The sequence below is a fragment of the Phalacrocorax aristotelis genome, chromosome 2, assembly GCF_949628215.1.
Source record: "Phalacrocorax aristotelis chromosome 2, bGulAri2.1, whole genome shotgun sequence".
Taxonomy (NCBI): Eukaryota; Metazoa; Chordata; class Aves; order Suliformes; family Phalacrocoracidae; genus Phalacrocorax; species Phalacrocorax aristotelis.
The window spans coordinates 67,575,583-67,591,548 of NC_134277.1; the positions used below are offsets into that span (position 1 = coordinate 67,575,583).

At 38.0% G+C, this 15,966-nt stretch overlaps 1 protein-coding gene across 9 annotated transcripts in view; it reads right to left on the reverse strand.

Moving 5' to 3' along the window:
• CDKAL1 (CDKAL1 threonylcarbamoyladenosine tRNA methylthiotransferase) overlaps positions 1 to 15,966 on the reverse strand; it is a 421,562-nt gene that overhangs the window by 133,935 nt on the left and 271,661 nt on the right. For all 9 annotated transcript variants that reach the window (XM_075083912.1, XM_075083908.1, XM_075083916.1 and 6 more), the window contains one exon: positions 9,689 to 9,834. In XM_075083912.1, the coding sequence (XP_074940013.1) occupies positions 9,689 to 9,834 (146 nt within the window). The remainder of the gene's footprint in view (positions 1 to 9,688; positions 9,835 to 15,966) is intronic.

Sequence of the window (15,966 nt, forward strand, 5' to 3'; positions counted from 1 at the left end):
TCCTCCTTGACTAACCTGATCTCCTTCTATGACAAGTCCCCTGCTTAGTGGATGAGGGAAAGGCTGTAGATGTTGTCTACCTAGACTTTCATAAAGCCTTTGACACCATTTCCCACAACATTGTCCTGGAAAAACTGGCTGCTCATGGCTTGGATGGGTGCACTCTTTGCTGGGTAAAAAATTGGCTGGATGTCCAGGCCCAAAGAGTTGTGGTGAGTGGAGGTAAATCTAGTTGGTGGCTGGTCACAAGTGGTGTTCCCCAGGGCTCAGTATTGGGTCTAGTTCTGTTCAATATCTTTGTCAATGATCTGGATGAAGGGATAGAGTGCACCTTCAGTAAGTTTGCAGACAACAATTTGTGCACGACTGTTGATCTGCTCCAGGGTAGGATGGCTCTGCAGAGGGATCTGGATAGGCTGGATGGGCCAAGGCCAACTGTATGAGATTTAACAAGGCCAAGTGCTGGGTCCTGAACTTGGGTCACAACCACCTCATGCAACACTACAGGTTTGGGAAGAGTGGCTGGAAAGGTACCCAGTGGAAAAGGGCCTGGGGATGCTGGTTGGCAGCCAGCTGAACATGAGCCAGCAGTGTGTCCAGGCAGCCAAGGGGGCCAACAGCATCCTGGCTTGTGTCAGGAACAGTGTGGCCAGCAGGAGCAGGGCAGTGATCGTGCCCCTGTGCTCGGCACTGGTGAGGTTGTACCTTGAATACTGTGTTCACTTTTAGGCTCCTCACTACAAGAAAGACATTGAGTTGCTGGAGTGTGTCCAAAGAACAGCAATGAAGCTGGTGAAGGGTAAGGAGTGATAGGATAAGAGGTAATGGCCTCAAGTTGCACCAGAGGAGGTTTAGATTGCATAGTGAAAGGGTTGTCAAACATTGGACCGGCCTGCCAAGGGAACTGGTTGAGTCACCATCCCTGGAGGTATTTAAAAGATGTTTGGATGTGGTGCTTAGAGACATGGTTTAGTGGTGAACTGGTGATGTTAGGTTTATGGTTGGACTTGATTATCTTAAAGGTCTTTTCCAACCTATTCAATTCTGTGATTTAGTAAAAAAAAGTAAGCCACCTTCTACGACAAGTATAATAATAAGACTAAATATTTTTTACATTTAACAAGGGGCCATTATCTTCTCTCTCCTGCAACCGTTCCAAAAATTATTCCGCCAAACTTTAGCCAAAGGAGAATATCACAGTGTTGTGACCTCAAAGCATCCAAAGTGCAAACGCCCTCTGTGCCCACTAAGCCTGCACTCAGTAAGCTGTGCTCACCCTTTATTTACCAGGCTTCACCTTCCAGTTCCCATGCATATCTACGGGAGTGGAACAGTAGCAGAAGAGCCAGAACCCGCCCCCTTCCCCACCATCTCCAGAAAACTATGGGTATTACTTAGAAGGAAATTCTGTAAAAAAGGAACACCACGGTCATCCTGCTTAAGCAGGACAGTATGCAGAACTGAATTGCCCCAGAAGGTGAACATATGTCTCATCAAAAATTATGGAGCATATAGAAATTTTGAAATCATAGTTCCCTAAACAGTAGCTTCCCAAAAAAATAAAGAGGCTGAAGTTACATGTAGCGCCATCTGATCTTCAAAGTCGTCAGTAAATTTAGAATGACTTTATGTTAACATTACATTGTGTGACTCAATGTGGACTTCAGTATTTGCATGTGTACATCCTCAGGCTAAGTGTGAGCAGCACATGAACAACAGTCTGACAGATGTACCAGTAACAGAGTAAGCCACAGAACCATTGGGAATGCAGTTATACTCCTACTGAATTTGGATACCATATTGTAGCTGTAGGATATGCATATATAGAAAATAAATATCCCTTTATTACAAAGGGTATTGTTACCATGTCATGTATTGAAACTCCAAGTCTGCTGCTCAGACAAGGTATGATCCTCTTTAACAAAGACAGCTTCTGAAAAACGAGCACTGTGAACTGTTGAAGAGGTACCCCCATTGGCTTTTACGATTATTTGTCTGCACATATGAGAGATCTTTTTTTTTTCAACCCAGTTCTATATTTCTCATTTTTGTACTACCCCTAATTAATTATAACCTTACTACAACATGTCTTATAGTCCTCCAATCTGACTCTTAATCGCATTCCTTATGGAACAGCCCTAGGCCCATGCGTTTTTACAATCTCATTCAAAACAGAATTCACTTGGTTGGAAGAAGCAATTGAAAGGAAGAGGTAAGCAAAGATAAGTGTAACAGTGAAACATCAAATATTTCTTTTTTAAAAAAGAGTAACTTATGGGAATAAAAACTTTTCTCTTATACTAATTATAGTTATTAAGCACAGAATCTAGTGTAAAAATACTACACAGGCTTTCCTCCAAACTCTTCTTGTGGGTACCTGACTAAATAAAAATGTAAGTTAACATTAGTTTTATGAAAACTTCCTCCAGACTTTAGAGAACCTATTACACCATTATCTGTATACTCTTTAGAGTAAATAACTCCCTCTGTAGTAAGATACAAAATGGTGTTTCCAGTAGGAAAACATCACACTATTTCAAGGTAAACGGTTTGTGTTGCTCTTTAGGATTATAAAAAAAGAAAAACTGGACTTGTAGAGATCACTGTCATTAAAACTTTTGCTATACTCTGTGTGTTTTCAGAAGACTTCTGTCAAGCTGGAATTAACATAGATGAGGCTGGGTTTTCACAGCCATACAGCCAGAGACTTTAGTCATTTCCTTACCTATACATACGTATAAGAAAGTGAAGGCTGTAAAGTGAAGTTGACAAACGTTCGTATTGTTCATACAGATGACCCACTGCTAACAAGCTTTTAACAGTTTTTGTCTGAAGTGCCTGTAATGAAATTCTACAAATTACAAGCACACGAAGTCTAAGGCAATTTCTGCATTACCCCAGCTTCAGCTGCAGCTTCCAGCAAATGATGTTTTCCCCCAGCACTGTTACAGGAGGAGTTTAACAGTCACACTTTACAAGGCATGGGACCACCAAAAGTAGAAAAAAGCATGCACTTCTGGGAGCTGCCATCTTGATGTACAAGCAACAGAATAACTAAGAGCCTAGAGTCCAGAAAACTAATATCCTTGATGCATTTGGCATGAAAGACTATGCTATGCTATAAAATGGTGACTAGTAATTTATACAGTGGCAACAGACCTAATTATGTGAACCGTGGCAGTAGGAGGTCTCTCCATGAACTGAAATCTGATTCAACAATCTGTAGAACAGTGAAGACAAGCAATTAAAAAGATGCATATATTTGTAAGTGATTTTCCTTCCCTCCTTCTATTCCCCCTCCAGGAAGTCTCCTCAGTATTCTTCCTAGCCAGAAAATAAGGGTACAGTAGCATTTGCTGAGATAAGGGCAAAGAAGTGCTGCACAAGCCAAAAGGAAAGATTGTCCTCCTAAAACAACATTCAGCTTGCTGGAGTAATGTTACAGTAAAGGGGGGGAGGGGGGGGGAAATGTGTGTGCAAAGCTATCCTGGAATGCCTGATGTTTGTCACTCTGCAGTCAGATCAAAGAAAAACATACATTTTAAATTTAGGTAGCTGAACACTAACTATTCAAAATATCCTAATGAAAATAACGGATCTGCAAGTGTTCGGCACCTTTGAAACCTCTCGTTTACTTGTATCTCTTTACATGACCTTGTGAATCAAATGCAAGGCAGGAAGACTTATAAATTTAGCAACTGCTTTATGTAAGCCCAAATTTAAATTTCATGACATCTAAAGGCAACTAATCCTGTGGTAAAAAGCTTGTAGTCCATCAAAGACTACACCACTGGTCACTAGGGTGAAGTCTAGAAACAAACTTGAATCTACTTTTGTGCTCTGTCTGGTGAAAAAAACGCATGTTTAAGTTTTTGGTGCTAATTCAATACTTTTAAAAAACACTCAATTAATTTAAAACACCAAAAAAAAAAAAAAAAAGAGACACATTTGGTAAAGTGATTAGTTCAGACTCCAAGTGCAGACAAAAGACAGAGTAAAAAGTCTAGAGACTGAGGTATAAAATTACAGATAAGTACCAAATACACTCAGCAATTTCTTAGCAGAAAACTTCATAAGGATTTTAAACAGATGACATTTGCATTTGCAGTAGTTAGACTGACAGAACAGATGTACTAAAACCCATTTTAAAAAGCCTAAATCTGAAAGACTTGTCATGGTTTGTTAGGGCCACATTTTTCACATCTGCAAAATTAACTCAGTGATGTCTCTCTCTATGAAGCAAAAGTGCATTTTCAGAAAGAAAATGAAACCGATTCATGCTGTAAAAGTGAGGGAGCTGTTATAGTCTACTTCATAATTACCTGCATTTTGAAAGTGAGTAGAAAAGTGTATGTAAAAACAGCAAATGGTTATTATAAAATTATTCTATTTATTGCATTCAAATTCTAGTTTCAAGAACTGGCACGATAATGTGATAAAGACAATACTACTGCCACAAAGACTGGGATAATTTCAAAACTGCAGATTGTCTGGAATAGCTGCAACTTTGTTGATGACTCATTTAGCCATTTATCTTTCAACGTGGACTTAATATTCAGGAGCTTTCTATATGGACACCTTTCAGAAGCAAGTTATTGACAGTTAGAAATTATTTAGTGTTTGGAATTTTCTTAATTATCCAAATAATAGTATTTAGAAAAAAGCTTTTGTGAAGATACTTCTCTGTTTGTTATTTCAGTCAAAAATTAGCTATTAGAAAATGGACAAAATTTTCAAACAGAAGACTTCCGGATAGCTAGATACCCGCTTGCACAAGAAATACAGAGAGACCATGATAAACAGCTGATTGCCCTCATAAGCTTCTGTGGTATGTGTTACGATGCCCAGAATAAGAACAAGGCCATAACAGAAGACCAGAACCTGGAAAACAAGCTACTGCTTGTGAAATTGCTCAGAAAGGCAAGACCAGCCATACTGAAACACACTGGGCAAAATTATAGTGAGAAAATGGACTATGAAAAGTTTCATTCAGACACTCACATATTACTGTAAAAACGAAGACTAGCTTGGATATACAGCATGGCTGGGAGGAGACAGCAGCTGAGTCCTCTTTGCTCCCAGCGCACTATTTTACCCTGAAGCAGCCTGTTCAAACATCCAAGCAGAGACAACCTGGCCGCCACTGCAGCAAAGGAGACAAAAGTCAGGGCAGGTCAAAAGAAACATAAAACAGTCACTGCTGAATCCCCCCAAATCCTTAAAAAGAGAATTAAGAGGTGGCCTAGGAAGCTGCTGAAGCTACCATTTGTTGGCTTAACTCCTTGTAAAGCAACAGCGAAGAAGGGAGCCTCCCTGAAGCTGGCTATCCCAAAGGATTATATAACACCTTCTCTCAACTTGGACAGTATCTCCAGTTTCTTCAGACGTTCAGCAGTTGTCTGCATTTGCTGGGCCATTAGGATTCACGTTTACACCCGGGTGATTAATCTCTTTCCATGCTTCCGATTTATTTTCCTCTGCACTCATTTGCTTCTGGTCCTTTACTTTGTTTTTCCAACTCCATGTAATAATGTATCTACGTATGATGAAATAGCGATACTTGATTACCACTAAAAGTTACAGAGGCTAGAGGACAGGCTTACTAGTAGGTCTGATTTTAATGAAGAAGAGGGAAATAGCGCACAAACGAAGAGAACTTTCTGCCTGACAGAGCTGCAGCTCTCCCCTCGGGCAGCCTAAGTTTGCTGGCTTTCAGATGATATCGGAAAGCTCAGATGTTTCCACTATGAGTTATAAGACAATCTCAAGTGAACAGCAGCAGCCACCCACAATTAATATTATGCTTCTATCTCAGAACACAAACAAAAACAAACTGTGAGGCAAATCCAGCTTTTCTTCAGCATTATGCTATTTCCCAGAACAGAAAGGTATAGTGTTTCAGCCTAGCTCTAAATTTCTCTATTTTCTTTATTCATCTAGATTTTGGTTTTGCAATTCCTTCATCAAGCAACAGTAATAGGGAAAGATTAATATAAACTTTGATAAACAGCATAACTGCTTCACAAACCAGAAACGAAAGAAAATGTAGTATGGCCAACAACAGCAAACAAGAAATTTGGAAAACACACTACCAGTCTAAGGATTTTTTAATGAGTATACAATCACATTGCTGATTATTCAAGCAATTACAGAACATGACATTCAGATCTCAGGTTCTCTAACTAAAATATATTCCAATTGTTTGCTTTTATCAGCAAACGTAAATTTCAGGGCATTAAGTTTCAAAACTTCAAGATAATTAAAGCAGTCTTGCTCTTTTTGCAACTACAAACATCACCTTTCAGAAGCATAATTTATGCTGAACCTTGAAAGTTGAGAACACTTGAAAAACAACTCACATTTTGATGTGATGCCACAACTAAAAGACTTTCTGATATAAGACTAAATTGGTCTCTGGATTAAATGTACTAAGCAGCAATTTCTAAAGCTCCTGTATTTAGTTGCAAACTCACTGAAATTAATACCTCATCCAGGAATCGGTCTCGAGAATAGTCCCTCCAGACTACTGTACTAGTCCCTGAAGTCTACAGACCAGGGCACTAGTCCCTACAGAATATGTAAAAGTTGTACAGGACCACCTTCTAAATTAATCAGCTCATTTCCTTTATGCTGTTGCTTTCTGTTCTAGTTTACAAATAAATCCTCATTAAATATATATACACACATATTTTATCTGTAGATCAGCTACTGACCTATCAACTGCACAACAGGATTTTTCCAAATACTTGAATTTACCGAAATTTCAGTGCAAAATATCAAAGAAGGAATTTCTAATAAAGTATAAAACAAGACTTCCGTAGTTCAGCATTTCAGTCCAATGGATTTGTGTTTCTGGCTTCATATTCTACCCATTTTGCTATTGATCGTCATAATAAGCCAAAAATGTTACCTGGCTGGGGAGAGTGGCTCTAAAACGCGAAGTGTTGCATATCAAAAGACTGCAGTAGAACATCAATATTAATTTTTAAAGTTCATTTCTAGGGTTCCTGCCTGAATAGAGTCCTCAAAGACAAGAAAAAGTGACATGTCTAACTTGACAGTCTGAGAGGGTCTACACTGCTCCGTTCTATTAAAAGGTGAGCTTCAGCACAGAAAGAAATTGCTTTAGAGGACTCAAGCTTCTCTGTAAGGCATTCTGTGCCCAGCAGGATATGAATAAATCCCCACTCTCAGAAGAAGATACCTCTGCAATCACTCCTGGCTCTCCAGAGGAAGGAAAGGCATTTGCTCTTCTCCTGGGGGAAGAAAGTCCCAGAGTGTTTTGTTGGCCTGACTGAGAAAAGAAAGAGTCAGGAATCACTTGGTATCTTTGGGGTTCCAAAACCAAAGAGATAATGCGGCTCATTCTTCTCCTCTTTCCTGTCATTTTTTACTTGCTGTCCATCATTTTTATTTGCTTAGATGTTTGAACTCAAGTTATTAAGCACTTAACAGATAACCGTAATTCCTTGATGTGTGGCTTTACTTCTTCAGCAGGTCAGCCTATACAATTATTGGTTTAACAGAGTTTTAGGTGAAGACATGATCGGAGCCGATGTCATATTTTAGAGATGAAGGTGCCATTTGGAATCTACTGGTAAGACCCTGTACATTTTGCGTAGGAAGCTTCTATATGTCTTTATGGCCCTAGGAATCGAGAAAGGAGATAGAAGGGATTCTACTTTTGTTTTATTTTTCCTTTTTGATAAATGGAAGATGGAAATAAACCCTTTTGGCTATTGAAGTAGTTCAAACACATATTTAATCTTAGCTGTTCTGGCTCTAGGCTCTGGAGTTGTCTGCAGCAGTGTTAAGTCTTGGCAAACTTTGTGCTAGATCTTTACGGGAATATCTATATGGGAATGTAATGGCTGGCTGCTGCCGTAAGAGGAAAGACTACAAATAAAGACACTATGCTCTTAAGTGCAAAAGAAAAAAAAAATTAGTTTTACAGATGTTCAAATATCCAAAACATTTTCTCTGCCTTGCATAGCTTCCTCATCCTGCTGCCACATGGTACAAAGAATTTTCCATCTTAATATTTGGAGACTGTTTTCTAACAGGAACTACTAGATAATTTGGTAGTTTCTTAATAAGCAGAATAAATAAAGTTTATTATTATTTAAAATTAAGACATCAAACCAATTACTTCTTCCTTGTTAAATTCACTACAAAAAAAACCTGTGGAAAAAGACGTAAGTCATAGATTACTGTATATTCAATGACCAGCTGTTTTAAATTTGGATATTAAGTAATTCACCCTTTTCTGTGTGCAAGAGCTGAATGATTTAATGAATTCCCATATGCCCTAACATGTGCCAGCTATACTAGGTTATCGAAAATCCAGCTGCTGTTATGATAATAGCTGCCAAAGCTAAAACTACTAGAGAGAATAATGAATCAGCTTCAAGTCAACTAAGACATAAACTGACATAGTTCCCACTTAAGATATGCGGGAAGACAATATATCTGTTAATTAAAAACTAGCACTGACCCATAGTTACATGAAAATTAAGTACCAGGAATTCATGTGCATTGTTTAGGGTGGAAGATTAATGCCCAATCAACCTTTACGAAGACAAGCAGCACCATTTCCAGCAGTTGTCCTAGAGGCACAGGAATGTCCTATGAACTACACATACAGTTTGCAAAATAGATTCTATTGTGTCGCAGTTTGCTTTTCTTTCTTTCATATCATAATTCTCATGCAGCTCCCACATGACATGTTTTATACAGCTAGACTGCTGGATTTTTCAATGATCATGAAAAATTTGATTCTTTCACATACGAGTATTTTAATGCAATTTAAGAGTCAAAGGTAGAACTCCACTGCCCTTAATTCATTAAAACAAGCACACAAACAGCAAAAAAAAAAAAGCAGACAAAGAGAGAAAGTAGTCAAACAAGGTGACAGAAATAATTCTCCAGACACCTGTTTTTGGACAATTGGTGCAGAAATATCCATCAAAACATGTCACTATTAAATTTTAAAAGCTAAGAAAAGACTTCCTTCGATATTAAATTATTACTTGTCATTACAAAAGCTTTGCAGGTGAATGTAACTTTCATCCTCAGGTCAGCATAAGTAAACACATTATGATACCCACTTTTATTTCTCACAATTAGCTCTATTGTTAAAGGAAATAATTTTGAAATGATCCTAGAAATCATCAGTCCTATGAGCAAGATTAGAGTATTACTATATTGATGTAAATGCACATCACCTAGAGGACATAAAATACTTCTAATTAAAGAAAACCAAAAAAACCCCAAAACAAACCCAACCCTTTCACATTTGCTGGAGCTGGACCATCTCCAGTACACAAAGTATACAATGCTCAAAAACCACATTAAAGACGACTTCAATAACTTTAACTTCAAGCAGTCTACATATAGTTGTTTAAACATAAAAAATAATTTAAGAATGTATTATTTGAAAAAGATTAGGAATATATTGACAAATTAAAAGCACGTCATGCAGAGATTTAAGATGCTTATAAAAGCTCAAGCAAAGGGGCAAACCACATCAAGGGGCTTACAGAAAACTCAAATGACTTTGAAAGCTTAAAGAAGCTAATTCTTCTTCATACCTTAATTATGAAGTTGCAAGTAATTGTGTTTTCAGCCACGTTCTCAACATTGCAAAAAAACCCAACACTGTTATTTTCTCAAAGATTAGTAGACTTACTTTTCTCTAAGGAAATCCACTACTTGTTTGAAGTCTGCCACGCAGTATTCTCTTTTCATGTCCATGAGCACGCTGTCAGAGGCTGACTGGACCGGTATGTGCAGAAAAGCATATACTCTTGGATGATTGAGAATCTTTGCCATTTCCTAAGAGTTATTCAAAAAGAAAAACAGCTTTAAAGCATTAAGAAAACAATACACAGAACTCCTTTAAATTAATATACGAGGTAAGTATCAGTACTAACACTTCCAAAACCCAAGCAATACTGAGTTGCAGTTTGAAACAGTAGGGACTGGTGAAAATACTTGGAAGCAATTTTGTTTTTAAAGAAAATGAGAAGAAAGCTATGGGATCTCATTTCCTTTGAGGTAGGGATGGCATTCCCTACATAGTATGGGTTATCCAATTAAGAGAAAATTTAAGAGGCAAAGTATTGTGAAAGTGGGTGCTTTCAGACAGTGGCTTTTTTCAGTTTCAGAAGATGGCAAGGGTGAGTTGCTTTCTTGTCAGTCAAAGTTCTCAGATACCAGTATGAGAATGTCTCTATTTGGAGTATCCTTAAAGTTGGCCATTTGCTAATTTAGGTATGCCCAGCTATTTGCAAACCTGCTCTAATACTGGTCTGAAATATGTTACCTGTTATTTCAGAGATAAGACTCCAGGAGTTAAAACTGTCTGGCTATAAAATGGATAGAATTAATCAAGGAGCAGCTAAAAACAGAGTGACAGCTTGAAAAGCGACAGAGAATGTTATACATTTTGTAAGTAAGAGCAAAATGCAAACAAACCCCCAAATCAAAGCCAAACTGAACCCCTGACTGAGGCTTGGCAGGGTGATGGAACATGAGGTGAAGAATAGACTACGGTGGTCGCATTTTTTTCATTTTTATTATTTACACAACTAAGGACATACAGTCTAGCTAGAAAGCTTAAATATTTTTAGAAGTTGAGACAAAACAGCATCTAGATTGTGTCCAATATAGTACTAAGTGAACTTGGACAAAGAACCATATTACACACACAACCAGGTTTTCACTTAAGGTTTTCCCTTTCTCCCTGTACAGAGAGCATACAGGACAGGGGCTGGGACCAAGCGCTGCCTGCTCTTCTGCGACGTGCCTTCTGCAAGCTCCAGTCAGGCTCTCTCAGACCACTTCTCCTGTTTTCTTTGACAGCATTGATACTCTCACGACACATACTGCTGCCAGATATAGTTGTTAAGTTGCAACTATTTACAAATTCTTTCCAGATCATTAATCAGCAATATTAGTCACGCATCTAGATTTTCTCTCCGTATTTCTACAAGGTTGGCCTAGATTGTTCAAAGAGAAGGTAAACACCCTCGTGCCTTTCAACTTTCAGGTACCCGCCTTTAAAAAGCACTGATTTTTAGAGCAAGAAGAAAAAAACCCGCTCTCTCAATACACACCTTTCATCTGACAAACGTATGCGTACAAAACCTGATCTCTCTCAAATCACTTTTGAAAGCAGTTTTTAAGGTTTCTAAGATCCTATTGCATAAATGTCTAAGAGAATTGGTTACATTATTCAGTGAAATATCTATTCTTACTCAGGTATGTAAACTAAACATTACGCTAATAACTATACTGATAACGGAGGGCATGCAATTTGATGCACAGAAAGGCTGTGTGCAGTGAACCTGGCTCTCAATAGAAGCTGAAGGTAGCTGGCTTCATAAATGAAAGAGTAAAGAAAAGACCACCATGCATCCATACAAACTTTATGGATCCATTTCAAATGGAACCATTTGCCCATGCCCTTAATGATTTTAGATTTTCAGCTAAAATATATTTTCAAGATGAAGCAGCATAGAACAAGTTCTGTAAACTGAAGTAACAAAATAAGGAAAACTTTCCTTCTCTTCTAAGCTTTAGAAAATACTGTAACCATAGTTTATATGAAGCATCCTAGGAGTCATCTGTGATTTTTTTTTTTTTGCTTATCAGTAATAAAATACATTTCTAAAATATGAGAAATGGCAAAAGGGCTGGAACCTAAGGTATGTACTACAAGCCTATTATTCTGCTGGCCTCTTAGTTCAGAGCACTCGATTCAATCTTCAAAAACAGATTTATGATATAAGAAACCAATAAAAGACAAGTTTCATAACATGTTTCTGAATCTGCCAAGGTCTTAAAAATAACTCGCCCTACAACACATTAAAAAATTGATTCCTTCTCACTCCTCTCGAATTTGGCATCTTCTGAATAGCAGTCTCTTCAATATGTGATCACTGTGAATTCTTTTGAAGGTAATAAATGATTTATTAGAATTTCTAGCTACAAAAGTGTTGTTTTATTCCAGATTTTGTCAGGCTCAGAATGATTTGATAAGAAAACCCCAGATTTCTATCCCAAACACACAGAGGGAATATTACGTTTAAAAATTTAAGATTTTGTTCTTTCCCCTCTGCATTCATACCAAACAACACTTACATTTATAAGGGTTGCTTTTTAACCTTAAAATAGGGATTGATTCTTTCCATGATAGCAGCTACATTTGAAGTGTGTACAAGCCTAGCCACACATTGCAGGCCAGCAGGAACTAATTAAAAAAAAGCATAGCTACCTTGTATTTACCTGTGTTAAAGACACCATACATAGTCAAGAATGAGAAACTACCTTGTTTTACCACAAAGTCTTGGGTTTTTAAGTCATAAGTGAGGAAATTCTCTAGTTGTGGGAAAATGTTGACTTCATTTGCCTTCCTCTTTTTTTTTCTTTTTGCTTATAAAAAAATGGAAATTTTGCTGCAAAGTATGAAAAATGAAAACCAAATCCTAAAATCCAAAACGTGCTTTCATATCTTGAGGATCTAAAAAAACCAACCAACCAAACCTAAAGCTGGTTGCTTATCTTATGGTAATGTGCAGAATCCTGCTGGTCTCACATTTGATCATCTCCAACAGGATGTGACCAAGGGAGAGCTTTCAACTACACTTCCTCTAAGAGGAACCAAACCATAATGTTCAGCAGCCATAGTTAAACAAGACTCTAGCCAGGACTGTTTCTTCTAGTTATCCTGTATTTAAAAAAAAAAGGAATCATACAGCTCCTGCAATCACTATTGTCAATATCTTTCAGGATTAAGAATGCAATTATTGTCATTTAAAGTAATTTCCTTTGGTTCTGTACTAACAGGACACAAAATGCCTGGCATTAATTTACTGAACTTTTCAACTGTCACTATAGGTCCCTGTATGCAGTAAGAGCCACGAAAGTAAGCTCAAAACCATTATTGATAATGCCACTGCATCGTTTTCTTTTAGCAAGATGCACATCAGTCCATCAATATCAAAGAACATGCATTCTTTAGAAAGTAAGTTGTTTGTTCTACGTATCAGAAATGCATGTACAGGCAGACACGTTACGTACCTGGAAATGCTAATACAGCCTAATTACGGTGGTCACAGGTTTCAGGTATGTTCTCCACACTCAAAGCTCCTTCTAGACTCACGGAGGTTGCAAACGGCTCTTTCTACTGTGAAGTCCTTTGCTTACTTTCTATATCTAAAGCTACACAAAACAGCCTGCATGTGCTTTAAGCACTGAAGTCCTACTGAGTATATTCCTCTATTTTCAGGCATAGATCTGAATTAAAGGCCCTACTGATAAACTGATTTCCCACCAAATACTTCAGGATCATAACTATTAGCAGAACACAAATTATTAACACAAACCAAACACAAGACAGAAATACCCAGTGACCCACTGTTTCTTTGTCGTTCACTTTTAAGTACCTCTGGTGTTCCTAAACTTACCTTTTGTAACCAGAAACTTGGAGTGAGCCATTCAGAAGGAAACAGAATAATGAACCAGACAAAAGTTTTGCATGGTTACATCAGAAATGTGATAAATCAATCTTCCAAACTTTGTAAGTGTTCAGATACGAATACCACATTCTAACCCAAAGCTTTAAGGTAAGATTGGAACAATCTTACCTTTTATCCTCCCTACGCCTAAAACTACACTGAAGTACTTTACCACACAGGTTTGATTAAATTTCAGCTATGCGCTGAAGAGTCTTACTTAGTCCATGCTGACAGATTTTCCCACACCACAGATTGCACACAGAATACTAGATTTCATCACTTAATAAAACTATTAGTTAATATCCCAGAGAGAACTTGAAGGACATCACAGGCTAATGCATAATTGTACTTTACAGGGTCTCAACATTCTAAGCTTAACATCTGTTTCCTGTTGTGTTTTTTTAATAAATATATATATTTTTCTTACAAAGTGCTTTGCATTACTAGATATAATTATATATTTCAGAAGGAAAAATGCAATATAGAATTTTATTTCCATCTGGAAACAATAAAGGAACAACTTTTTCAAATTACATGACTGTGAAAGAAAATTTCTGTCTTTAATCATGACTGAAACAGCTGATTTTCCCCCTATCCCTTGGAATCTAATAATATGTCTATGAACGAAGGGAAGCACTACCCGAAAATGACATTTCATCTAGGAATGAAAAGGTCAAAGAGTAGCACAATTTGTTTTAAGCTGACTTTACAAAAGTCATCTACACTTGGAATCTAACAACCTATGTGAAATATCCTTTCGGATACTGATCACATAGGAAATAATTTTTTCCAGTTCTTAGCAGCTGGAGTGCATCAGAACACAAGGCACATTGCCAGAAAGACTTTTTTTATCTAGTCAGTGTATTTTCTCCCAGCAATTACAATACACAAATTTAACCACCTAACCAGAAAATCAATCCTTCTGTTTGTAATAACACCACGTGCAATCACAGAGAATCATAGAGACAATAAACATCAATATCTGTGCATCTTTATGTCAGTACCAGCAAGCTGTTCAGACAGTGATTCTTTCCCCTAACCTAAAGTAGGCAAAAATCCAGTATTTGAATTCTGCCTCATGTTTGAGCCACAATGATCTGAATAATTTGCTTCCTAGCAAAAGGATTTTGTCCTCTGCCAGCAGCGAAGCCCAAAGAAACCCTCATCCATATGGAAACATGACAAAATGGCACTCCCTCAAAACGCCTTCCCCTTGCGGCAGATGTTAGATTGGGATATGCCACGAGGTGTGTCTGCTGACTGTTGTCTTTCAGAAGCCCAGTGGTGCCACCACCAGCACCATCTGGATAAAAATCAAGTGGCTGTGGTCCATTTTATAAATTCCTCTGCTGTAGGAACAGATGTGATCTAGTGATGGAAGCGTGGCAACGATGACAAAGTATGATTGAGTCTGGAAGGCCCATAATAGCTTTGTTAAAACTAATAAACAGAGAACCTTCACCCCCCCACCCCTCCCCACGCCTCATGAATTGAGGGCTGTAAAAAACTAAGAACACGTAAGGACGTACAATTGCACACCTCCCCAGGGAGAGTGGTTGGAAGGCAATGCCTCCCCCTCATCTGTATATGAAATGGGGGAGACATAATGAAGCTGTACGATGGGCAAGCTTAGCAGCAACCCCTATCCTACATAATACGACATACCTTATGCCCAGGTCTTTATCCTATCATTGGGATAAAGGGAGGTCACACTGGAGCAGTTAGAAGCCCACACATTTCTGACCAATGTAATTTGAACCTTAAAATCAAACCTCTGGGTTGCCAGATGGAGGGCAAAAATCTGTTTTGTCATATGGGAAAAATGCCTTCTACATTACCAAACAAAACCTGGTATTAGCTCAGGCCACCCTTAGAAGTGGATATAAACCAGACTGCAAGCTGTGATTTGCTGATAGGAGAATGAGCCGTGATAGCCATATGCTCAGCCCTAGCTGTTCCCAGCTGTTCTCCTAGGTGTGGGATCTCTCCATTGCTTCCAACCTCATAAAATAGACAACCCTAGCTAGCTAAGCAATTTCTTCCCCCTTGTGGCTACGTATTAAGCCTAATCTCTTAAAAACCAAACCAAGCCAAATGAAAACCATCTACATGCCTTCGAAAACTGGCCGCATCTTCTTTTATTAAAAAAGAGGACAGGCTAACTGGAGTTCTTGCAAAAAAGTGACATTCAGATAATACTACAATGGAATACTGCTTCAGTTGAAGTTTGTTGCAAATCTTCCCATGAGTCAGTGCACAAACAAGGAAACACCCAGCACCAAGTTTTTACTTTTAAACACAGGAATATCAAGAACACTCCTATTCAGGTAACAAGTACATCTGTTTCTCTCCAAGGTACGAGTCTCAAGATATCTGGTACCCATAAGAATAGAAAGAGTCTCTGCAGAGTACCGTTTTTAGCGTTTATCTGATAAAAACTGTAATT